General features: G+C 34.0%; 1 protein-coding gene across 7 annotated transcripts in view; it reads left to right on the forward strand.

Moving 5' to 3' along the window:
• Nucleotides 1-27,804, forward strand: part of Nbea (neurobeachin) — a 496,782-nt gene that overhangs the window by 210,170 nt on the left and 258,808 nt on the right. For 5 of the 7 annotated variants that reach the window (XM_090342258.1, XM_090342251.1, XM_090342252.1 and 2 more), the window contains one exon: nucleotides 14,096-14,160. In XM_090342258.1, coding sequence (XP_090198384.1) covers nucleotides 14,096-14,160 — 65 coding nt within the window. Of the gene's footprint in view, nucleotides 1-3,651; nucleotides 3,676-14,095; nucleotides 14,161-20,137; nucleotides 20,158-27,804 lie in introns of those variants that run through there. The other 2 variants (XM_090342256.1, XM_090342257.1) reach the window with 2 other exon arrangements.

The raw sequence follows: 27,804 nt of genomic DNA on the forward strand, positions 1-27,804 counted from the left end.
CTATTGATTTCCAGCTTTCAGGTTTACTTTCTGAGGAATATATTCATAGGCAAGTCAGTAGGTCTTGTTCCACTTCTTTTGCCATGAAAGAGGTTAAGGGAAAGGATATCCTGGAAGAATTCATTTGCAGCCATGTGAAAATGTTGTCACTTAATGCTAAAAAGTACTGAGTTCGAGAGATGTTCTGAGAGTTCTGTCTGGACCTTTTAGGTTTATAAGGATCCACCTTATTTTTCTTTTTCTTTTTCCTAAGGGTTTGTGGAAATAAGTGGTTTAGAATTCCTTCTTCTTTCTGCCTTGTCTCACTGCAGTTGAGAGAAATAAAGAGGAATGTAGCATTAGGATCCAGTGTCTTTGATGGCCTCATCATCTAATCATAGGTTTAACATTACTCATTTGCTGGCTCCAGGAATTCCTGCCATTAAGAGCCCTAGAGATGAAACTTTGCCTCAGATATTGATTGAAAGGAAGAGTGAGAAATTTAAGCTCTCTATGCAGTGCACTTTCTTTTAACGTTCAGCAAAGCTGTCTTATAAACATTTCTCTCAGATGATTTTTAATTTTTAAAATCATTCAGTGAGTTTGAACAACTTGAAAAATTAGATTGTTTTAGGTGGATCAGTGATTCAGTATACCTACTTCAGAGATTTAAAGAGGTATGCTTATATTAAAAAAAAAAAAGCCCCAGGGAAGTGAGGGGAAGGAAATGAGGACAAAAACAAGAGAGGGGGTAACAATGTTTGTGAAGTAATGTACCTTCTATCTGGCAAATATATTGTAACCCTTCTATTAATTACAACTATAAATAAATAAATAAATAAAATTAGCCCCAGTTGTTTTAACATTCAGAAAAGTCAAAGGTTGCTTTCATAAAATATTTTTAATGAAACAAATGGATAGGGGACATTTACAGTTACATTGTGAAAATAGGTTTGTAAACCATAATAGATAACTAGCTAATCTCTGTATGTTTAGAAGTTTGGTCTTGAGATGGGAACTAAATGGACATGTCTTAAAAATAATATGCCATTTTTGCTTATTATCCTAATTTATGATGACATATGCTTTTATTCATTAGCAGGACAAACATAGCAGTAGCAGATCTCTAATAAGGAGACATAAGTATAAATGGAGTTAATGATGCTATGGAGATTGTGTGGCATAGCTTTCTCAAAACTAGTGTGCTCTTACATGGGCCATTTTAATGCATCTCTTGTACATGGAGTTGATCCCTGTAGAATTAGCAGAGTTCTTCAAGCTGTCTTCATGCCAAGGCAGAAGGCAAGCCTGATAAATCTTTAAAGCTTAAAGCCCCTGAGTACTTTATATTTTATTTTTTCAGTTAGTCCTACGGTAGTATTGTATAGCTCCAGTGGATGATAATCAGTAGTAGTAGTATTGATAAAAGATAGTTAAAATATAAATGAGGAAAAAATTCTTGTTATTATGCATATACCTAGATATTCACTGTATGACTTTATTCTTGATAAAAATAAAATTTAAATGCAAATAGAATTTTCTAGTTATTTTTTAAATATGCTTTTATCCAACAATTTAAATAAAATTTAAAATAAAAATTTTATAGTTATTCAATATTATTTATGGAAAATCAAATTTTGTAGAGAGTAGACAGCTACGGGATTTGAAAAGGAAAGGGAAAATAACAGTTTTGAAGCATTTGTTTTTCTTTACTGCAAGTATTAGGTGATTTAATGTTTGTTTTCATTTTGGAAATTTCATGTATATTACTACATATTATTAAGGAAATTAGGCTTTTTCCATTTTATTTGAGGTCTTGAATAAAATTGCTTTCACTAATAGTGTCCAAAATATGTTCTAAATTTACATGAGATCATATTACAAGTGTCTGAAGGTACTTGTCAAGGATAATTCAGTTCATATGGGAAACCTTTTAAGCTCCAAGGGACATAGCATCTATTTTACCCCTAGTGGAATTTTACATCTCTGTGAAAAAACAGTATTTTAACTTTTAAGAGGATATTGGAACATCTATTCAGTATGATTCTTCTACAAATACCACCGCTATTACTAAATTCTTGGTATTTTTTCCTTATGTAACACCAATATAATTCAATTATTAATTCACATTTAACTTGTATTAAAGTGTTAGCTTATATAATAGCATCTTTGGTTTCCTGTCATTTTAATGTGAAATTCATTGCATAAAAGAATTGATATATATATATATATATATGTCTAGTAGACAAAGTCAGTGCATAGTCACTGAGACACATTGTTTCCCATAAGTCTCTCACAGGTCATATTCTGCTTTCGGACTCAGCTTTGTTTTAACTTTCACAGTCAGCTGTGAGATACTTTCCATTACATTATTCTTAGTGCATTTTATTCTTTCATAAGTAGCAGATATCATTAGCAAGTAAACTTTTCAAAGTACTTTAATAGTTTCTAATTGTTTCCAGATATTTTAGGAAGGCTACATGAGAAGTACTGCAGAAAAAATTGAATGAGGTTATCCCATAGGATTTCTTTAGTTTTCATAAGTAAATCTTAGCAGATGTCGTGCACTTTTGTGTATGTGTGCCTTATCAGTCAATGGAAAATGTTTTATAAATTGATGACATACATGTAAAAAAATAATGTTTCCCAGTATTTAAGTTTGGTCTGGCTTAGAGCACTGATTAAACAAGTGCATGCCTAATAAGTAATGTTATTTTATTTAAACACTTAAAAATAAAAAAGTAAACTAAAGTCCCTTGGTGCTATATAGTTAGTAGAATAAATTATCTTGTGGTTTTCATTTAACTTTATTCTTTTCAAAATATTTCATATACTTAAATTAAATGGATTTTTAGTAACTTTATTCATGTGATCAAGGCACAGCCCTACACTTCTAAAGACAACATTACAAAGGAACCACAACTAAAGAATAATCCTCTTTTCAAGTGACCCGGCCTGTGAACATTTAATTTTTTTCTGTTTTGTTCTGTAGTTTGATATAGTACAGTCAGATGGTAAAAAACAAAAAAGACTTTTCTCCTTCTAGATATAATATAGCTAAGAAGTACTACTAAAAAAAGCAGTAAGGTTAATGTAGAGGAATGTTTAATATTCACATAGAATCAGCACTGTTAGGATTTTTGTTGTATGTATTAAAATTATAAATATAGGAAAACCTCGTATAATGCATTTGTTTTCTCAGAGCCTTTGGAAATTTTATGTAAAATTGTTACATTTAAACAAACAGTTAATTATTCAGTAACTATACTGTTGGGCATTGTGGTTCCTTCTAAACTCACAGTGATATTTTTCCATTTCTCAAAAAGTTTAGGGTTATCTATGAAATTGCAAGTTGTATAGGTAGGTACAAAATAAATGAGGATCAATAAAGCATGGCCTCATAATTTTAATTAAATATAATCTAGTCTATTCTATTATGTGTGGTTCATCAAACTGAATCTATGAACCAACTAAGTGATGCTCCTGTTAAAGTGGATGAAGATGTGCTCTAATGTCATGGACTCTGAAATAATGTTTGTGAATGCTGTACAAACAATCTGAGCAAGGTCATAGAGAAGAAAGAACCTATTAGATGCTCAGTCATAACTGACCTCATCAGAAATTAAAGAGCCATAGCCAGTTGATGGTGACTCATGCCTGTAATCCTAGCTACCCAGGAGGCTGTCCATCTATATGGTATTTATAACAGAATAATAAAATCGATATCAATAGGAAATAATCAAGAAATTTATTTGTAATATATCTTGGTGAAGATACTTATAAAATATTTTCCCCCTACGAGAGCAGCCTCAGTTCAGTTATGTTCTCAATTTATTATCACATTCCTGTATAAATATTAATGAAATAATTTAAGTATATATAATCAAATTACTTATTTTCAATTCCATGAAGTCTTCTTGATTAAAAGACAAATATCTTTGTTGATTTGCTTTCGTTGAATACAAATCCTAGAGAAGTTAGCAAATGCAGTGTTTTTAATTTGTGTGTGTGTGTGTGTGTGTGTGTGTGTGTGTGTGTGTGTGTGTGTGTGTATGTATGTGCGCAGTCCTGGGCTTAAACTCAGATCCTGAGTACTGTCTCTGATCATTTTTTTTGCTCAAGGCTAGCAGTCCATCACTTGATCCACAGATCCATTTGTAGCTTTTTGGCAATTTATTGAACAAAAGAGTCTGATGGATTTTCTATATCAGGCTGTCTTTGAACACAGATTCTCATATCTCAGCCTCCTGAGTAGCTAGGATTGCAGACATGAGCCATTAACACCTGGCTTAAATTTGTTTATTTAATTAATTTATTTAGCTCATTATTTATTTTTGGTTGGTCATGAGGGCCTGGGTGCTGTCCCTGAACTCTTCAGCTCAAGGCTGCCACCCTACCCCTTGAGCCACAGCACTACATTTGGTTTTCTAGTAGTTAATTGGTGATAAGAGTCTCACAGACTTTAGTTACTGGCTTTCAACCGTGATCCTCAGATCTCGGTCTCCTGTGTAGCTAAGATTATAGGGGTGAGCCATTACACCCAGCTTAAATTTATTTATTTATTTAATTTTTTGCCAATCTTGGGGCTTGAACTCAGGGCCTGAACACTACCTTGGGACTTCTCAAGACTAGAACTCTACCACTTGAGCCACATCAGCCTTTCCAGCTTTTTTCTATTTATGTGACACCAAGGAATCAAACCCGGGTCTTCATTCATGCTAAGAAAACACTCTATCACTAAGCCAAGCTCCTAGCCCCTTAAACTTATTTTTAACTAATATTTAAATATACAAAAATTTTACTCATTAAGGAAGTACTTTCTAATGTTCTGGTACTGGTATATATCTCATAATGTTCAAATCAGGTTAAACATGATCTATTTTCTCTATCATTTATTATTTGCCTATGACAGAAATTTTAGAAATATATAGTACATTATTGTTACATCCTATTTAAGTATGTAGTACTTTATAACCTATCCCTGTCCATCCACACTACTATCTGAAGCTTTGGTAGCGGTCATTCAACTCTATAACTTGTGTAAGATATGAATTTCCTTATAATGTTGACAGTAAGCCTACCTCTCCTGCCTGAAATTCATTGTATGCAACAAATGAACCAGTACAATTTTGAAAATAATAATAAAAAACATATGCATGTATTTCCATCCTATCACTACATAGCTTTTTTTGCTCTTTGTAAAATTTTGTTTGTTTGACCTTATGGGGCTGTGTGTGTGTGTGTGTGTGTGTGTGTGTGTGTTAACATTTTTTGGTGTACTTTATGAACATATGAAAGAAAATTACAATTAATGAAATCAAATATTTTACATCCAAGTATTTTACATTTGTTTGTTTAGCTTATATGAAAATTATTGTCATTCTGGGCTGGGAATATGGCCTAGTGGTAGAGTGCTTGCCTGGTATGTATGAAGCCCTGCGTTCGATTCTTTGGTACCACACACAGAAAAAGCTGGAAGTGGTGCTGCAGTTCAAGTGGAAGAGTGCTACACTTGAGCAAAAGTGCTTAAGGACAGTGCCCAGGTCCCAGGTTTAAGCCCCAGGACTAGGCCCCCCCAAAAGAATATATATATATATATATATATTCATTCCAGCAAGTATGAATTATAAAATAGAAAAGAATTTGTATTTCATGTTCATTATGTTTTTAATTTGCATTTTCCCAATAACTGAAAATATGGTTACCTGTACATATTGGCCTTTAATATACATATTTTAGAAAATTGTATATTCATGTGCTTTTCTTTCATAATTGTATTTTTTGTTTGTGTGGCTATTGTGCATCTTATGTGCTCTTTGTATACTTTGAAAATGAATGCCTCTGTAAGTTATTTTATCTTACATTATGTATAGGCCTTTTGCCTTTTTGATTGTATCATTTAATGCATAGTATGTTGTAAAATGCAGTCTTATCTAATTTACCTAGTTGGTTGTTGTGCCTATGCTATCAGTACCGTATTTATGAATATGTTGCAACAATCTAAACTTGTTTTTATTTATACCCAGCTTTCTCCTAAGAATTGTGAAATTTTAGCTCTCATATTTCAGTGTTTAAACCATAGTGAATTAAATTTTAGATGTGTTAGGAGGTAAAGGTGCAATTGTACTCATTGATGTGTGGATATTTGGCCTTCTCAGCACCACCTATCAAAGACTGTCAAAATGACCTAAGTGATTTTGGAATGCAAAAAGTAGTTATGATTTTCTAAATTTAAAATATTATATCATTTCAAACATTATATTTTCTCATAGTCTCAATACTATTTAAATTATTTCTTTCAAACTGCTTATACATGAACATAAGATTGTTTAATTATTAAAGTAAATAAATTGTGAAATTGTAACATGACTCACAAATAAGCTTTTTTTTCCCTCTGATTTCCACACTAGACTTCCACTGAAAGCAAAAGTGGACCTGATACAATTACAAGTTTCCTAATGACTATATTTAAAAATACTAAAAAAAATAGATTGATTTCAAAGTAATAGATGTGTTTAACATCAATATAATTTCACTATTTAATCAATATAAAAGTAATCAATATGTGTTTAGGATCATTTTATATTTTATATTATCTCCAAACTGAAAACTGTTACCTCTTTTATGCTGAGTACACACGTGGTTTATATCATTCACATGAAAAGTGCTTATAGTAGACATATGTGGCTAATAGATGCTGTGTTTGTAGAAACAAGCTATTCTGAGAACATATGAACATTACTAACTTTCATTGTTTTAATTCAGCAGTAAAACAAACTCTTCTGGAAGCCCAGAATTTTATAACTCATCAAAAGTCAGCTAATTATAAGTGGGATCAACTTGACAGTTGTGTATAGGCATTTGCAAATAAAATGGAATAAATAAATGATTCCCTAAAAGATGTGATGCCTAAGGTTTATTTATACCTTTATTTTTTACAGTTTTCCTTTTCTTTATTATTAGAGAACAAGCATGTATGTGTTTTTGTTTGTTTTGTTTTTGGGGGATTGGCCAGTCCTGGGGCTTGATTTCAGGGCCTTGCCACTGACCTTGAGTTTTCTCAAGGCTAATGGCCATACTACTTGAACCACCATTCTGGCTTTTTCTGTGTATGTGGCATCGAGCAATTGAACCGAAGGCTTCCTGCATGCTAGGCAAGCACTCTACCATGAGGTTGTGCTCTGGGCTCTCAGTATGAATGTGCTTTTGTGTGTTATATGTGAATTCACACACAATCTTAGGTGGCAAAAGATATTCTAGTAGTGAGTTAAAAAATATGATTTCAGTTGGGCGAGGTGGCTTGTGCCTGTAATCCCATCTATTCAGGGGACTGAGATCTGAGAATCAAGGTTCAAAGCCAGCCAGGGCACAAAATAACCTGAGACTCTTATCTCTAATTAACCTCTAGAAAATGGGAAGTGGTTCTGTGGCACAAGAGCTGAAGAGCTCAGGAACAGTGCCCAGGCCAAGATCAAACCCCATGATGCACAAAAAAGAAAAAAAGAAAAATATGATCTCTAGTCAGGTGCCAGTGGCTCACACCTGTAATCCTAACCACTCAGGAGGCTGGGATCTCAGCCCAGGCAAGAAAGTCCATAAGACTCATCTCCTGTTGACCATCAGAAAACAGGAAGTGATGCTGTGGCTCAAGTGATAGAGTGCTAGCCTTGAGCTAAAGAATTCAGGGATAGGGCCGGGCCCAGATTTCAAGCCTCACAATCAACAACAACAGCAACAAAAATAAACTTATATGTATATATGATCTCTAAATTTCTCTATGAAGCTAAAATTTTTAGCATTGGCTTTTAAACATATTTTATGTGACTGAATAATACATTCATTATGAATATAATGGTTTATAATTCTGCTTCATGCCAAAGAATTGCAACTAGCACTGATGTTAAGTATTCAGTACTAGCAACTACTTCTATCCAAGTGGTAACATGGATCAGTGTCATAGAAAAATAAATTATTTTGTCATATATTGAATTAAAGGGAAGTACTATGGCTAAAGCCTATAAACCTAGCTACTTGTGGGGCACAGATCAGAAAATCCTACTTCACATCCAGCTTGAGTATAAAGACACTTTCATCAGTGGTTCAGACATATCTGTCTTCCCAAACTATGAGGCATGTAGAATGGCTAAACACCTGCAAAATTGCAACAAAGGCAAGCACAAATAGAAGGATTTCAGTCCAGGCAGGGTAACAGCATAAATTTAAGACCCTATCTTGAAAATAATGCAAGGCTGGGAACAAATAGGTGCAAACTCTCATCCTAGATACCAAGAATCTGAGATCTGAGTACCACAGTTTCAATCTGGTCAGGTCAGAAAAGTCCTAGAGAGCTGGGCGAGGTGGCTCATGCCTGTAATCCTAGCTACTCAGGAAACTGAGGTCTGAAGACCAAGGTTCAAAGCCAGCCTGGGCACAAAAGGACCTGAGTCTCTTATCTCCAATTAATGTCTAGAAAACTGGAAGTGGGGCTTGACTCAAGGGTAGGGCAGTAGCCTTGAGCTGAAGAGCTCAGGGATAGCGCCAATGCTGAGTTCAAGCCCCATGACCCACAAAAAAAAAAAGAAAGAAAGAAAAGAAAGAAAAGAAAAGGAAACAGAAAAAAGAAAAAAAATAAAAGTCCTAGAGTCTGTATCACCATTGAATTAGTTAAAGTATCAACCTTAAGGTATAGCGCAAATTGTAGAACACCAGCCAAGAGCAAATGCAGAATGAAAACATAGGCTTCGCATTCAAACCTAGGTTCCAGGAGAAAATGAAAATACGTTATAAATGCAGACTAGATTGGCAAAGTTGCTCAAGTGGTAGAGCTGTTGCTTAGCCAGTGATAGGCCTTGAGTATCCTGTCCAAAAGAATGGAGATTGTGTGTGTGTGTGTGTGTGTGTGTGTGTGTGTGTGAGAGAGAGAGAGAGAGAGAGAGAGAGAGAGAGAGAGAGAGAGAGAGAGAGAGAGAGAGAGAGAGAGTGTTTCAGTTTGATGTGTGAGAATGAACAAACCGGCAAACATCATAGTTGTTACTAGGCAATCTTGAAAATAGTATGCTTTTTATAATCTGTTTTGTTATGGAATATTCATGTAAGTGTAGATGTTAGTCACAACATGTGACTATGCAAAAAGTCTTCAAAATTACCATGTTGAAAAATATTGTGTCTGTTTTAAGATTAAACTTGTACGGTAGCTTAATAATTGCCAACAATTTCTGGCAAGGCTTTCTTGTACCTCCTATAAATATGAATTGGATTATTAAAAAAAACTGAACTATCACTCTGCTCATTTAACAGGTTTTAGTGAACTTCCATTAAACAAAATATAAAAATATTTTATGACAAGTGATTAAAAGCTAGAGAAACAAAATCATTGTTTTATTGATTATGGACAAGTATAGGATTTTGATTTGTTTATATTTTAAACCTAGGTTTATATTCTATATTATACTTTAAGAACTGAAGTGCTTCAAACAAATTAAATTCTAAATTTGTACATAAATGTGACAAATAGCTTGCATCTTTCTAATTTAAAATATTATTTGTTTAATTTTAAAGTCACACTGGGTGTGGTGGCTCACGCCTGTAATCCTAGCTACTCATGAGGCTGAGATCTGAGGATCAAGGTATAAAGCCAGCCTGGGAACTAAAGGACTTGAGACTCCTATTTCCAATTAACCTCTAGAAAATGGGAAGTGTTGCTGTGGCACAAGGGGTAGGATGATAATCTTGAGCTGAAGAGCTTAGGGACAGCGCCCAGGCCAAGTTCAAGCCCCATGACCCACAAAAAAAAAGCCACAAATTTGGAAAGCTTTTAAAAACTTAGTTTTGCTTTTTGTGTGTTGCCCCGCCCATGTAGTTTTGGCGTCAATATGCAGTCCCCGCGCCACAAATAAAATATTTCTTTGATTTATTTTCATCATTTCTATCATTATTTTTAATAAAAAATAAGGAACTCCTGTAATAATTCATTGTATGTAATTTCTAATATGTATATACATACAATATATTATTATATACATAGTTAGAGAAGCTGTCAAAAATAGTAACTTACTGTACAGATTTATAAGTGTGACAGTTATTTGAACATTCACTTTGAAAATTTTAAGGACATATGATGTCTCAATGATAGTTACTGATAAGTATACATTAAAATATAGGAAATTTGAAATTAGTTGTAGAATTTCAGATCTTAAATCCAAATTTATCCCTTCATTTTTCTTTTATATTTTCCATAGTCTCAAAATTTAAGATGCAATGGATCTCTGAGAATAGCAATTGTTTTACTGAATTATACAAAAGGAAAGAATAAAAAGTGTGCGTTGAACTGACATAGATGTGGAGAAACTGATGGAAAAGATTTATGTTCGGGGTCTGAGATTTCTCCTAGGTCATCTAACCACCATAAAGTGATTTTGAAGAGAACATGGGGATTTCATTGGCATCCTTCTGGAACTTATTTGTCTTCAAAGTGTTTAGTTTCAAAGGGTCCTTAACATGAGATCCAGTTCCCTGAAAAAGTCCTTCATCTTCAGGAAATTTTATGCATCCATGCAGAATTGTTTTTTAAAAAATGTGACAAAACTGTTTAAAGATTTGACAGTCCTGGGCAGGCATTTATATGTGAAATTGAATAAACATATGTGGTTCTCCCCAAAGATGCGATGCCAATGTTGATTTACACCTTTTCCTAGATTTTTCATTTTCTTCATCCGTAGGAGTGGGGACAGCATGCCTGTTGGGGTGCATTTTGTGTCCTTTATTCTCAAATGGCAAAAGATAGTCATGAATGACTTGGAAAAATCATATTTGAAGATATTTTCCCCATAATTATGAAGTTGATACATTTGTTGAAATACTTTATAAACCATGTCTAATCCCAGTGTTTTCTTTTTTTGTTGTTTTTTGTTTTTTGGTTTTGTTTTTTGCCAGTCCTGGGCTTGAGCTCAGGGCCTGAGCACTGTCCTTGGACTTTCTCAAGGCTAGAGCTCTACCACTTGAGCCTCAGCACTACTTCCGGCTTTTTTCTATGTATGTGGTCCCGAGGAATCAAACCCGGGTCTTCATGCATGCTAGGCAAGCACTTTAACCACTAGGCCAAACTCCTGGCCCCTGGTTTTTTTTTAATTGTAATTAATAAAAGGGTTAGTAATGGGGACCAAGACATGTGAAAGGGTATCAATATATGTGAATTATTGCACCTTCTATCTGGCAAATATCATGTAATCCCAGTGTTTTCTAAGACACATACATGTTTTATTTCTATTTTTTATTTTTGCCAGTCCTGGGGCTTGAACTCTAGGCCAGGGCAATATCCTTGGACCCATTTAGTTCAAGACTAGTGCTCTGCAACTTGAATCATAGTACCACTTCTGGCTTTTTCTGTGTATGTGGTACCGAGGAATCGAACCTAGGGTTTCATGCATGCTAGGTGAACACACTACTACCAAACCATGTTCCTGGCCCTTTATTTTTATTTTCTATCACACTAAGTATGTTTAAAAATTGAAAGCTATAAATTCATGTTTTCTCCTTGGCTTCAAGAGATCCATTTCATTAAATGTCACCACTGCAATTAGAGCTGACAAAATATTTTATGCAAAATCTCAGAAAATTGCTCAAAACTTTGTTTAATAATCAAGTTTTATTAGTTACCTGTGTAGCTTACCAATTATCACCCCAATATTTGTCCTAGCAACACCTTGGGATACAGTGGGATGAAAGGGAAGCTTTAGCACATTTGTAAGAATGCCACCAACCATAAACACAAAATATTTTTCTGTCATATTATTCTTATGGTATTTACTATTTTGAGACTCTCCTTTCTCCTCAGCTAGAGGAAGAAGATTATGAATGTCCTGAGAGTGATTTTTATCACCTTCTGGGAATTGACAGCTTACATCCAAATTTGGAAACTAAAAACATTAAATCTTCTTTCTTTTGAAAATACACGTTGAGAGCTTACAAATATAGCTAACAGCTGTTAATGGAGTTCATAGACAAGAATTTGTTAAATTAAAATTATGTGGATTAGAACATATACTTGATAAAAAAATTGCAAACCTCAAAAACTAAATTTTTTCATATATTTTTATTGTAATTAATAGAAGGTTTACATAATATTTGCGAGGTAGAAGGTGCATTAATTCTCATACATTGATACCCTTTCACATGTCTTGGTCCCCATTTCCCTCCCCTCCACCCCCACCACTCATCTTGTTTTCCCCCCTTCCCTATCCAATTTCAAATAACCAAATACAAATATATCCCATATATCAGGTAACAAAGTGAGATACTGTAACAATATGAGATAACCAAGGGACAGCAAAAGAGATGAGAGATAACATAGTACCTTTTCTGAACTTTAACTGATTGCTTTTACACGGGCTATACCTTGCTAAACAACTCTTGTATTCCCAGTGTATAACATTCATATATCACCCATAGCACATATGGCAAACAAACTAGTATTCATGGGTGACAAGTTAGTATCTAATGAAAGCTAAGGGAACAAAAGATAGTAGAAAATGCAATATTTCCTAAATTCTATATTCAAGAATTTATATTTTCGATCAGTGTCAGTAAACGTCTTAAATTGCTTTATACTATGGTAGTGTCACTATGGAAAACCTGCAGTACTGTGTCACTACTGTGAAACTTACATTTTTTATTGCCTTTAGCTTTATTATCATCAAAGATGAGTAAAAATGTCTCTTCCATAAGCACATAACGTGCACATATAGTATGTAAGGAATAAGCTACGTTTGCTGACACATAAGTAAAATGCTTAAGATTTATCTAGTCTTATGCTTCTATAATGGAAAAACTGGTTACCTTATTTTTAAGTTTTATTCTAAGGAGACAGAGAACAATGTAGACAGATGACTCTTCATCTTCTTGCTGGGACACATGAGAACAGAAAATATTTTCTGTACCTTAGAAAAACTTACCTTTTGATGATTAGTGATATTCTTTTATATCGTCACAGAGAAAAAGTTAGTTTGTTCTTTTATAGGGATAAAAAAGCAGTACATTCAATTATATTTGATCATTTAAAACAGAAACAAACAGGTAATGTGGCTCAGTGGTAGAGTACTTGCCTAGCATTCTTCATGCCCTGGTTTGATTCCTCAGTAGCACATAAACAGAGAAAGATGGTAGTGGCGCTGTGGCTCAAGTGGTAGAGTACTAGCTTTGACCTCTGAGAGGCTCAGAAACAGTGCCCAGGCCCTGGATTCAAGCTATAGTACCAGCGACTCTTTAGTAAAGCGGAGAATTGACACGAAGACTGTTTTCTGTGAAGCTAATTCATCCACAAGGCAGCTGACCACTTTTATGTAATTAGCATTTTATTTATTTAAAAATATATGTGCCAGCTATACTTAAAATGAGGAAGGTTTACATTATTAGAATCAGCAAATAAAACAATGTTTAAATTGTATGCTCAATATTCTATAAGAGAAGTACAAAATTATGTTTCCCTAATCCAAAATATTGCATGACATTTTTGTTCATATGATGACTCTGACCCCCTAAGACTGCCAGATTTACAGATATGTCCTAAATTAGCACATGAAGACTTTTATATTTAGCAGCATTTTCAGTTTTCTATATTTTTATATGTTTTTAAAGACTTTAGGTGTAACTTTTTTCCTATATAGATTTCAATACTTAGGAATGTATGTATAACTACTGAATGTCCCAGTCAATCTCAGTATATAGATTGTATTTCCAACTTTATGTTCCCAATTTTAATCAAATAAATCTCCATTAGGAGCTGAAGCTTTCTACCCTACGTAGTTCTGTGCATTCATCATTTCTGAAAGGGTAAATTGTGCAGCAATACCTCTGTATTTGTGATCTCGTTTTCCATTTCAGTTTGTATCAAGCTTGAAATCTGGGAACTTACAACAAGCCTTCTAGGCTAAACGAAACAGGGCTGTTTTTTTAAAGTTTCATTTCTTATAAAACATTTATTTCAGTTCTTGTAAAGACATTTATAATCAAAATAATCTAGAATCTATTGACAATGACAGGATCCTTAAATTATATTTTACATGTTCACATTAATTTACATGCACTTTTATGTTATACTCGCTTTGTTTTTCCCTTTTAGGAATGGCAAAATTCTATTCAGAAGAATGCAGGACTTGCATTTATTGAACTCATCAATGAAGGAAGGTAATAAATTTTACAATTTTTAGATAACTAAGTGTGCATTTTATTCCACTGGGCAACTGCTATTTTGTACCATCTGTCCTAAAAATGTGTAAACAAACATGTTTTAGTTAAATAACATATAGGTATGAAAGCCTTTATCAACAAAATTCAAAATAGTAAACTTTATATTATTCTTTGAGAAAAAGGCATATATACTGAACAGTGAAGTTGTTAGACACAGATCAAGTGAACCCAGTGTGCAGTCCCATCTGCCGTCCCATCTGTTTTCAGAATATGCTCAGCATTTAGCCCTCAGCTTCCCATCATGACAAGAATATGTCACGCACTCAGTATCTAACTGAAAATGTGAAGCATGTTCAATACAGAAATCATAACATTTGGGTTAGGAATTTATCAGCACCATTGTCACTAATGCCATAAATAAAATTATGTTTGAAACCATTTTTGTATTTATCACTTTGAGAAAAAGAGTTAACTATGGGTATTGCCATGCCTTGTGACAAGTTAAGACAACTGGACAGATGTGTCTTTGTACACAACTGGACAGATGTGTCTTTGTGCACATTGTGCATGTATAATGTCCATTAGCCTAATGCCTGCATCCTTTACAATTTCAATTTCCTCTGAAGTATAGGGTGTTCCATATAAAATGATTTCTGAGCTTTTGTTATTATCTATTTTTTATTTGCAATCAGATTTAATTAGATTGATAAGGAAATAATAATGTCTCTAAAATTTATCTTTTTCTTCGAAGGGGATTTCATGATATAATATTCTATGAAGAAATAGCATATATGTTAGATGTTAATACAGTTTTTAAAAATTAATTTACATGTCTTTCAATGTTTTTCTGTTTTCCCACATTATTCCACTGCATACTGAGAAATAACTTCTGATTTTATGTCATATCATCCGACTGCATATTCTCCATTTTGTTACCACATAAAAACTTGTGTCTTTATTAGTCGTAGTAGTATTTATCTACCATTTAGAATACGTTATTCACTTTCTGTAACACAAAAGATCCGGGAAAACTTCTATAACATAAATAGTATTTTGCATAATATTCACTTTCTCACAAAACTTAATTGTAATAAAAGTTGGTAGTAGATATCTATATAAAGTCACTTTGAAAGTGCAAAATACCTCCAGTCATTTCACTTTTAGAAACAGCTCTTGAGTCACATACATGGTATTTTTTATTAAAGCTGTAAGTGAAAGAATAAAATTGTCATCACTATCCCCCCCCATACACACATCGTTTTTTGTCAGTCATTGGTCTTAAACTCAGGGCCTGAGGTCAATCCTTAAATCTTTTTTGCTGATGGCTAGAGCATTGCCTCTTTGAGCAACAGCTTAGCTTCCAGTTTTCTGCTGGTTAATTGGAGATAAGAGTCTCATAGACTTTTCTACCTCAGCTGGCTTCAAACCATCATCCTCAAATCTCAGCCTCCTTGTAGCTAGGATTACAGGGGTGATCCACCAGTATTCAGCATCATCACTAACCCTTTCAAGATAAGAAAATTCAGTCTCTAGGCGCTAAAATTAAAAGTATAGACATTGCTGTGTTCCACTGGCTTAGAGCTGTTATCATAGCTACTCATGGAGGCTGAGATCTGAAGGGCCTGGTTTTAAGTCATTCCAGGTAGGAAAATCCATGAGACTTGAAAATCTTTTCTCCAGTCAACCACCAGAAAGTTGGAAGCAAAGCTATTGCTTAAGTAGCCTTTGGCAAAATAAGCTTCGGCACCATACGCAGACCCTGAGTTCAAACCCTAGAAATGGAAGAAAATAAAGAGAAAAAAGAAAAAAGGAGAGAAATTAAAAGTGGTAGAAAATTTGCCAGTTCAAGAGGTTTTAAGCTTTTCTACAATTTAGTTTTTCAGTTGTACAGTTTGGGTTTGTTTCATATTAGGTAAGAAGTTGGAAATAGACATTATTTATAATTGTTTTTAAAAAAATTGAAATTAGAAGCTCTCACCATCCTGTGCTTTATAGCCCATTATGATTATTTATTTATGTTTGTTCTGTTTACAAAGACAGACCAGTACAAAACAAATGCTATTTGCAACCCAGAATACAATGTTCAGTATGAGTTTTTATATATTTAAGAAAGACTATGATAGCTAAAAGAATTTGGATTGATGACAGTTTAGATAACAGTAAACGTACTAGACTAAAGGGGATACTAGATTAAAGAGTTGATATTTAAAACACAGAGCAAAGTCTTAGTTATATTAAGTTTTACAATTTTCCGTTCACTTAGTATATCAAATGGCCAATTCTTTTGTGGATTTTTGCTAGTACTAGGACTTGAATTTCGATTGAACTCAGCCTCACATCTGCTCACTCTCATTAAAAAAATTGTTAAAAAATGATTTGAGAATAAAAGCAAAACTATCATACACTGTCACTTTTCAGAACAAATTCAAGGACTCATGATGAAATTTCTGCTCAACACCTACTGTGTAGAAAACAGTAATAAAAAAAAAGGATTAAAAAGAGCATGTTAGAGCCAGGAGTTTGGTCTAGTGGTAGAGTGCTTGCCTAGTATGTTCACAGACCCGGGTTCGATTCCTCGATACCACATACATAGAAAAAAGCGGGGAGTGGTGCTGAGACTCGTGATAGAGCTCTACCCTTCAGAAAGTCCAAGGACAGTGCTCAGAACCAGAACTCAAGCCTAGGACTGGCAAAAAAGAACAAGATAGATATTCTTCTAATTTGGGGTGTAGGAGCAAATAGTAGTCATCACATAGAAGGCATGATTGGGAAATAGCCAGTGAAGAACGTGTTGGGTAGCAATTAAATTATAAGTAGGGGTGTAGTTCAAAGACCTAGTCAAACCCCCATCTGCATAATGAAAGGAGTTATTGGCATAGATCATGCCATTAAAGGGTTATTAGTAAGCTCTGCTGAGGGTATCTGAGTACCCTCAGGTTTGAGGACAACCTACAGTGTGGGGAATAGATTGAAGGGCAAAAGGTTGGAACAGCAATACTGATGCAGTGATCCTGCTGAAGTTGATAGTGTCAGGATGAATAAACAAACATGACTTATTTTAGAGTGTAGCATAAAATATTGTTAGGCTTTTTCAGTTTCACTGAAGGTTCAGAATTACATACATAACATTTGTGACAGCTATTGACACTTAAGAATAAAATAATGTTCATATAAATGTTTATATAAAACACTGTTACATAAAATACATATTCAGAGTCTCTCTGACTTTAATTATTTTAGGTCATTATTTAAATTTAGCAAATTAGAACTATAAGAGCCAGAAATGTGACACAAGAATGTAAGCCCAGCTTCTTGGGAGATAGAGAACTGGAAGATCACAGTTCATTCTCAATCCAGGAAAAAAGGTAGCGAACTCTCAGTCTCACTAAATAAGCTAGGCATGGTGCATGCATCCAAGTATGAAGGAGATATAAGTAAGAACAATCTCACTTCAAGAGTGTCCTTCTTCTGGCTTCATGGAAAATCATGACATGGGAGCTGCCAACATGTTTAGACTCTGTAGAGCCAAGGTAAAAAGTATGTTACTCTCTCCAGAAAATAACAACAAAGAAAGGCCAAAGCTATGGCTATGGCTCAGGAATAGAATGCTTGCCTGCAAGCTCTGATTTCTGAGTTTAAACTCAGTATGAACACACACACACACACACACACACACACACACACACACACACACACACACACGCACACACACACTAAAAGCTGAGAAACTGAGTTCCCATGAAAAAAAGCACTCAGTTACTTATAGTAAGGACACACGGCTCTACATATGTGGATGCTTGTTATGCTTACTGTGCTCAAGTTAGATACTTTATACATGCCTTTATCTTATTTGCATGGACATATAACACTTTTTAAGGTTTTCAGTTGTTTAAGAATATTTCTTTAAAAAAACAACTCACTTTCCCTGGGCTGTTAGAACATCACTCTTTAATTTGTTCTTGTGGGAATGAAGATAAAAATCTTTAAGTGGAAATTGTTATAAATGTTTATCCTATTTAACAGCTACACTGGAGAATAGAATTCATCAATCATAGCTGGGGAAAGCAATTGTGCAGTTGTCTACAATTAACAGAACAAAAACAGTTGATGAATATGCAGCTGAATTAAAGTACTCCCCAGAACAGGCTGAAATTATAAACTGGATCATTTAAAGGAATCTAACAAAGGATCTTTATAATTAAAACAAAGCAAGGTTAATGAGATGTAAAATTGCCTATAATATCTTGGCAATAATAATTTGAATTTAAATTATTAAAATACGAAATGAATAAGGGACATAAAAAAGACTTTTAAAGTATGGTATGTGACTGATCTTTGGGAATAAATTAATCATTTGCCTAAAATTAACCTTTCTATGCTTTTGGCAAAAGCATAGGATATAATTAGTAAATAGATTTCATCATAAACCAGAGTGTTCATGTTTAGCATTGAATTTAACTTCCAGTTCACAAAACCCTGGCTTTTATTTTAATTCTTTTCTTTCTCTTTTCCTTTTTTCTTTTAGAATAAGGTGAAATACACATGGCTTTATGGCAAGATTTTAAGATGAGTAGCTTATTTCATCTAAGTATAATTCTTCAGTAGATATATGGCCCCAATTTGAAAGTCTTAGTTAATTTAACAAATGCATTTAAAATTCAAACCAGTAATTTTTGGTTTGCTTGAGTTTGTTTTATTTTATTTTTTTAATTTGCCAAAAGCAAAAATAAAATCAGCAAGAAAAATATATACAAATAATGTCGACACTGTAAAATGAAGACGATTTTTAGAGTTAATATTCTTTTTAAATTTCTAATGAAGAGTATTTGGGTTTGGGAGTTTGGCCTAGTGATAGAAGTGCTTGCCTAGCGTGCATGGACTGGGTTCAGTTCCTTGGTACCATATAAATAGAAAAGCCATAAGTGGTGCTGTGGCCAAGTGGCAGAGCACTAACCTTGAGGAAAAAGCCCAAGGACAGTGCTCAGGCCCTGAGTTCAAGCTCCAGGACTGGCAGAAAAAAAGAGTATCTGACAAGTCCTCTATCTATTTTTCATATGTATTCTGATCTGTACCTATTTCTTCCAATTTGCTTGCATATGTTATATGTATGAAAAATTAATATGTGTTGAAGTTTATTTAAAAAATGAGTCCGAATGTCTTGTGGTTTATAAAAATTTCTTACATAAAAGAACGTTTCTGATTTATAGACATAACCTTAGACACCGATGATGATGTAAAATGTTATCTAAAATTTAAAAAATATCAATTAATAATGGTTAGACTTCAGGTGCAAAGGAAATGTATTTTAGATTTAGTTTTCTTAGTCCATTCTATGCTACTATAATAATACGCTAGACTCTGAGCATGTATATTAAAAAAGATTGACTCATGTTTCTAGGAATTAGAAGTCCAAGATTGACATGCCAACATCTGGCAAGTTCCTTCTTACTCATCTTTCCATGAAGGAAAGATAAAGAGAGGTCAGGAGACATCAAGAAGGGTCTGAACTTGTTTTTATAACAAAGCTGTTCTTGCAGTAATGTGAATCCATTCATGAGGGCTTGACCTACTCACTTGTAAAGGTCACACCTCTCAACACTCTTTCACTGACATGATCAGAATGGGTAACATTCATGCTTTTGCATTTGTAATCATTACATTTTACTTACAATTGCATTGTAAAATAGTTTTTCAAATGAATGTGTGAAACTTTTTTCTTCTTAGAAAATAAAATATATATACCTCCCTTCTTTCTTTTCTTTTTTTTTTTTTTTTGCCAGTTCCTCAAGTCCAGGGCTGTCCCTGAGCTTCTTTTGCTCAAGGTTAGTGCTCTACCATTTGAGCCACAGCGCCACTTCTGTCTTTCCCTGTTTATGTGGCACTGAGGAATTGAACCCAAGGCTTTGTGTATGTTAGGCAAGCACTCTACCACTAAGCCACATTCTCAGCCCTATATACTTCCCTTCTAAGAACTTTATTTTAACTTTGTAAGAGGTAAGTATTATTTCACAAAGCACTTAGTTGTTATACTAAAAAACAGAAGATGCTAACATATGAAAAATGTTTCCTATATTTGGTGCATTTATTTCCATAGTGTATTTTCCCATTTCTGTTGTTCTTGGCTTAGGTAAACAAAAGTTAATCAAGATTTTGATAATCCATGTATTGTGTATATATATGTATGTCTGTATATACATGTATACATATGCATGTGCTCTTTTATTTCCAATAAACTTAGAATTCAGAGGTTAGGGTATATATATGGACTGAAGTAACTTAAGCTATTCAAACACTAGAAGCAATGTATGACTTAATGCAAAGCAACTCACATAAAGATTTAGCAGCTTCAGGAGGAAGACCTATGCCAGAGGCAGTTGTAATTGCAAAAGGCTTCTTCTATGGGAGTGATCCACATAAATATAGGCACATGGTATGAGAACAAAAAGACAAAAGCCATTTCAGCTTTTTATTTTTTTTACCAGTTCTGGGGCTTGAACTCAGGGCTGAGCCCTGTCCTTGGGCTTTTTTTTTTTTCTGAAGGCTAGAGCTATGCCACTTGTGCCACAGCACCATTTCTGGCTTTTCTATGTATGTGGTACTGATGAATCGAACCAGGGTCTTCATGCATGCTAGGCAAGCACTCTACCACTAGGCCAAACTCCCCCAGCCCACCATTTCAGCTTTTAACATAAAAAATTAAGAAGTTAGAACAACGGAAAATATCTTTGTTTTATCTAATACAACAAATGTGGACATATTCTTAGCATAATTTTTCTTTGAGCTTTATATTATTTAAATAATAAATGCTTCCATGACTTTTAAATGCTAACCCTAATTCACTTGATTCTTAATGCCGGTATCCTTTTTTGAATATTTATCTGTATATAGAAAGCATATGGACTATTACAGTATTCTCTCTGGTTTTTAAAGCTTTACTCAAGAAGGCTTCAAAACAATCCATTAAACAGCAGTCTAGATTTCTGTAATTATGACACATGTAAAAAAAGATATTAAGAGCAGAGTAGATGTGAAAAAATTAAATATCTGAATCATATAAATTGTATACACAAAGACTTCCAGAATGGGTAATAAAATTCAAAGCAGTTACATTAATCAACCCAGGTTGTATTCAGAAAAAGCACTTTATTGAACAGAAATTCCTTTGCACAACTACTTAAAGATAATAAATATATTGTCATAAAAGAAAAAGTAAAAATTCTTCCAGAGGTAAGAGGTAATATTTTATAACTCATCTTTTAAAACTCCAAAGAAATTTCAAGAACTGAACTTCATGATGTATCCATCATGTTTTAGTTTGTATGTGATACAGAGGAGTCGAACCCAGGGCTAGCACTCTACCAGTAGGCTGCGATGCTGGCCCCTCAATATATTCTTAATAAAATTTCCAACAGGTTTTTCAGGGATTTTGTTTTGTGTGTTGTAGGAATTGACAAGCTGATTTGAAAAATTATTTGAAAATACTAATGTGAAAGAACCAAATTGACTTTGAGATTTGTTCTAAAGCTACAACAGTCAAAGCAGTATTGTATTAGTATAAAGGTTAAAAAGATCAGTGCAATAAAAGAGAAAACCAAGCAGCTTTATAATATAAATAGACAGGCCTAGACCATCGTGCCCCCCCATGAACTTCCTGTACCTTTGGTTCCGGGATATAATGGACTACTTTGTTATTGTTTTATGATTAGCTGGTTCTGGCAAAACTCAGACACTTACGGCACCAAGAGACCAACCTAGGTTGCTCTTTGACTGCAGGAGTTCATTTCCAGGACCCATAAAAATCAATGGCTTCAGTTGTAAGGGGAAGTCACATTTAGAGAAATATACCCTGGAGTCACTGAAATGTTCCCTTAATTGGTCTTCCTGATAACCAAGACTAGAAATGGTTAATCCAAATTCCAGGCTTGTATGGTCACACAGAGAGCTACTGACTGACATGTACAACAACTTGATCTACACTTTCCAGATTTCCTGTGTGCATTTTTGTTTATGGTTTGATGAGGCTTTTATCTGGTTGTAGCACCATACATAAGAACAACAGATGGGAATGGAACTATAAGGACAGTGGAGAACTGTCGTTTATCCATATCGAGCAATCATTCAACCTGGGCTCTCATTAATTCTCATGTACAGAAATTTCCACATTTTATAGAACAAACTCCAAAAGTACATAACTTGCTGAAGATTATATCACTACTTGAAAAAAGAGCAAGTACTTGAAAAAGATCAAAGTAATCTGGAATACCACATTTCATTAAGGAAGAATAATATATCATATGTATATAAGTAATATACACATTTTCAAATGAAAGAAGCATGATTAGCTAAAAGCTAATAAAAGTAACTCCATATGAGGAAGGCAGTAAGTTGTCTCCATTTCTTTTGTCATAATGGGGCTTGAAATCTGGGCATGGACACTCTCCCTGAGATCTTCAGCTCAAGGCTGCCATCTTACCCCTTGAGTCACAGTGCCACTTCCAGTTTTCTAGAGGCTAATTGAGTTTCACAGTCTTTAGTGCCTGGACTGTCTTTGAATCACCATCCTCAAAGCTTAACCTCCTGAATAGCTAGGATTACAGGCATGAGCCACCACATTCAGTTTCCATTCTGTTTTAATTGCATGTTTATTATTTTTTAAGTAATTGTACAAAGGAGTTACCATTTAACAAAGCAGTTTATGAATACAGTGCATCTTGACTACCTCTCCTTTTAAAACTGAAATATAGGCAAAGTGGCAAACATAGAAAATTATAATGGATCAACACAATAATAATGTCTAGTTACTTAGAACATAAATACTACTCCAGATACATCCTTAGATATGAGTTTATTTTTTGTTTTGTTTATAAAAACAAAAAAAATAAAGAATTTCAACAGCCTAAGTGTAAACTTAGGGATGTGGAACTTTATGTGTGTGTCATAAAACATGCAATTAATCTCTTACACTGGAAGTAGACAAGACTTTAAAAGGTAATGTAACTTTAAAGAAAAAGAGAACAAAAAACTTAATAGATACTATGCAAAAGAAGATACAAAAATAAATCATGTCTCATGAGAACAGAAGAAAAAGGAAGAAAAATGAAAAGAATATTAGAAACCTGTAGGACACTATATGAATGTATGCATAATTAGAATTCTAGGAAAAAAGGAAAGAAAGAAAGAAAGAGAAAGAAAGAAAGAAAGAAAGAAAGAAAGAAAGAAAGAAAGAAAGAAAGAAAGAGAAAGTAATATAATGTATAAGAAAAATTGTCAGAACTCACAAATATGAAAAGTATTAATGTGAATATCCAAGAAGCTGAAGGAACTCAAAGTGGTATAAACCAAAAGATATTCATGTGTACATTTGTAATGAAGCTTTGCAAAGACAAATTCCTAAAGTGAGAGAGGGAAGAGGGAGGAAGGAGGAAGAGAAAGGGAGGAAGTGAGGAAGGGGAGAGAGGGAAGGAGGGGTTCAGGATATGAAGGAATACTCACCAAAATTAAAAATTAGTCCAAAACTTTGGATGCCGTCTGTAGTTGGATCAAAGTACCAAATGAAAAAGAGACTTTCAAAACTTACACATCAAAAAAAAAAACCTATAAAACTGAAGGAGATAAGAAGATACTCCCCCCAAAATAAAATCTGGATTAATTATCAGTAGACTTTTCCTGTAAGAAAACCTTCCTTAAAAGGAAACCTTCCTGCTGAAAGAAAAGGATGCAGCAGAATAACCTGAATCCATATGATGAAATAAAGGATGCCAAGAAATGTGACTATTGGGGATGGTACTAGTACAAATGCATTTCTTTAAATTTAATTTTATTTGTCAGGGTGATATACAGAGGGGTTTCTTGTTTTACATTTTTACCGCTTCCCAGGTCTTTCTCCCACTTTTTCTCCTCCCAACCACCAAGCTGTAAATTTCATTTCCAACATATTCTCTTGTGAGAATCTCTGTGACTGTGCTTCACTCTTTGTTCTGATTTAAAAATACCTCACAAATAACAATTATAAATATGAGTTTGGGATGTACAATGCAAATAAAATCTATAATCTATGACAATAGTAACATTGTAAAATGGCAAAACTGGCCGAGATATAAAGAAGCAAAGTTCTAAATTAAAATTTAAAAAAGCAAAGCTCTCTTATTAATAAACTTAATTTGCATTAATCTACCTATATTACAGGATAAGGTGCCGATTGCAATTCGAAGAAGAATTACTAGAAAATAAAATATGTGGAAAAATTACCACAAAGAGAGGATATGAGAAAAAAGTATATTTTATGTTGTAAACAACCAGCAAAATTACAAAATTAAGTCTTTTTGTCATATATGAGTGATTACAGTACAAGTAATTGAAACAAAGCATTCTGTTAAAACAAAAAGACGGACAAATGGATTTTTTTAAAAGATTCAACTGAAACTGATCTACCACAAACACATTAGATTTAAAACACAAATATTTTTATGTTACATATTATCTGAATTTAAAGAATTGCACTTTAAATGTGTATTTCAGAAATTGATGCTAGGAATTACATTAAATTTCTGGAAACTTTAACTTATTAACATTAAAATAAAATTAAATCAGCTGTTGATTAAAAAACAAATAATTCAGGAAAATGATGGGGAAATAGACTCCTTCTGAACAAAAATCAAGCTATAATGGCTGTGCTGTGTCAAAGAAACTACATATTAAGATGAAAACTTATAGTACAATCCATCAAAAACATACTGTAGTTCTGAACATACACTTAAGAAATCAAATATGGATGTGTATATGTCTGAAGTAGATAGATAGATAGATAGATATGTATGTCTGAATGGTGAGATGGAACATTCAGACATAGGTAATAATAGGTACATGTGTCAATATTCTGCATTCATCCTTAGACATTGCCTAGCCTCATGCCAGCATGATAATTTTTATAATTATTTTTATTCTTTTTTCTGTATTTTATTAGCATCAATTAGTTGTACAAGGAGGTGGGGAAGGGAAGGTGAGCCTGAAAAACAGTTAAGGACCATAGTATAAACTATGAATATTAACTTTCAGTAAAACTCCTCGCTTACATTTATTAAATAAACTTTAAAAGGGAGACAAGATGCAAGATATGGAAATATTCAATTCAATGTCTCTACTTAGCTCATGCTAAAGACTGAAGAAAGTCAGGAAGAAATCTAATATGGGCAAATTAGTGCAGATTACAAAACATAAATGGATTAGCAGGAGACAGCAGGAATGGAAAGGCTCATGGTCTGGTTGGTTAATTGGTACCATTCCCAGGAACAAAGTAGTGAGTGGCAAAACACAGAAGTATTGCAGTGGGGTAGGGATTGTGTAGCATAAGATTTGCCACAGACACAATACGGTAAACGTGTCAGTTACTGGAAATTCTGTTCTTTATCTGGCATTTTGAATTGTATGCCAAATAAACTATATTGCTTTATTGATACTGAGAAAAAGGCATCCTATCATTCTGAGTGACTTCATTATTCATGTGAACTACTCCATTTACAGTAGCTCACAATTCCTTGACCTTTTTAATTCTAGAGATCTTTAGTTCTAACTTACTTGAGAAAATAACTCCCTTAGTCATGAAGGGCTGTACTTCTTAAATCTTTAAGCTCTGGACCTTTTTTAGGTCACAATCACTTATTTTTGTGGCTCTCTCCCTCTTTGAGTCTCATCTAGGAAAACAAGCTCTTGACTTCTCATGTCCAATTCTTCAATTCCATTTTCCTCTTGGGCCTTCATTTTCTACCCAAATCCATCAAACTGTGACAGTTACCAGTTTACTTTCTGTCTCTACAACTTTGTCCTAGGGCCCTCATATGAGGAGTCATGTAGTATTTGTTCTCTTATGACTACTTTGCTTCACTTAGCATAATGTTTTCAAGTTTAATCCATGCTCTGTGAAGTATTAGAATTTCATTGTTTTAGGATTCCATTTTATGAACATACCATGGTTTGTTTATACATCTGTCAATGAACACTTGGATTACTTTAGCCTTTTGGCTATTATAAAAATTCATCTATGGGCAGGGAGTGTGGCCTACTGGTAGAGTGCTTGTCTTAGCATGCACAAAAACCTGGGTCCAATTCCTTGGTATCACATACACAGAAAAAGCCAGAAATAAATGGTGCTGTGGCTCAAGTGGTAGAATTCTAGCCTTGAGAACAGGGAGGATCAAGAACAGGACTGGCAAAAAAAATGCATCTATAAGGAGAAGTATTCAAACAATATATGTATATACCTATCCTAGGGCTTGAACTCAGGGCCTAGGCACTGCCTCTGAGCACTGTTGGCCCAAGGTAAGACTCTACCATTTGAGCCACATCTCTACTTCCAGGTTTTTGGGTGCTTATTTGGAGGTAAGACTCTCAGGAACTTTCCTGTCCTGGCTGGCTTTGATGATCGTCAGATCTCAGCCTCCTGAGTAGCTAGGATGGATAGTAAGTGTAGCCACTAGGACCTGGCTCAAACAAATGTTTTTCAACTCTCTTCCTGCTTTTAATTGTTTTGGGTAGAGGTAGAATTGCTGGCTCATGAGACAATTCTACCCTATTGCTTTCCATAGGAACTGTACTACTTTTTAAACTTATCTAATTTCTTCATGTATTTTTTAATCAGTTTGGGCAGTGCTGAAGTTTTAACTCAGTACCTCATCTTGCATCCTCACAGATGGCATTCTACTTCTTGAGTCACATCTCTAGTCTGATATTTTTCTGGTCCGTTGGAGATAGATAGTGTCTCTCAGAATTTGAACCTCATTACTTGGACCCTTTAGTTTTTAGACTCTTGAGTATGTGCCATCAGTGCCTGCCACTCTTGCATAACATTGCAAATAGCACTGTTTTCTTTTTTTACTTTTAGTTGCTTCATTTTTAGATATAGATATACATGTGATTTTTGTATATCTTTCAATTTCATAGAATTTATTAGCTTGGGGGCTTGATACAAAAGATAATGTTTTTTTCAGTAATTGGAGACTTTTACTTACTCCTTTCTAACTTAGAAATTTTTAAATTCTTGTTTTTATCTAAAACCTCACATTACAATGATCAATAGCATTAGTAAAGAGTGGAACATTAAGATTTGCTCTTGGATCAATCTTGGTGTGTGTGATACATTCAGTTTCACAATTAAGCATAATGTTAGTTGTGAGCTTCTCTCTGTCTCTCTCCCCCTCTATCTCTTTGTCTCTGTCTTACTCTGATAACACAATTTTCCAGGGTGAGAAAGTTTACTTCTACACCTTGAATTATATTTTAATTATCACTGAACAGTAGTACTAAGTATTATCTACAAAGAAAAGCATCATTTATTGATTGATTTGAAATAGGAAAGGGAAGGGGGAAAACAGGATAATTGGGAGGGGGTAGTGGGAGGGAAATGGGGACAAAAGTATGAGAAGGAGTATCAATGTGTGAGAAATAATGCACCTACTATCTGGTGAATGTAACTGTAACCTCTCTATATATTACCCAGACAATAAAATAAAAAAGAAAACCAAAAAAGAAAAAGAAAAACATTTACACCCCACTCTCCATCATTCTATCACTGTGGTTTATTGCACAAATTAACTTCCATATCCAAAAAAAAAAAAGCAACCTGGAGTAAATTCCATTAGGTCTTGT

Source organism: Megascapheus bottae, chromosome 11, assembly GCF_031878675.1.
Source record: "Megascapheus bottae isolate mThoBot1 chromosome 11, mThoBot2.hap1, whole genome shotgun sequence".
NCBI classification, from domain to species: Eukaryota; Metazoa; Chordata; class Mammalia; order Rodentia; family Geomyidae; genus Megascapheus; species Megascapheus bottae.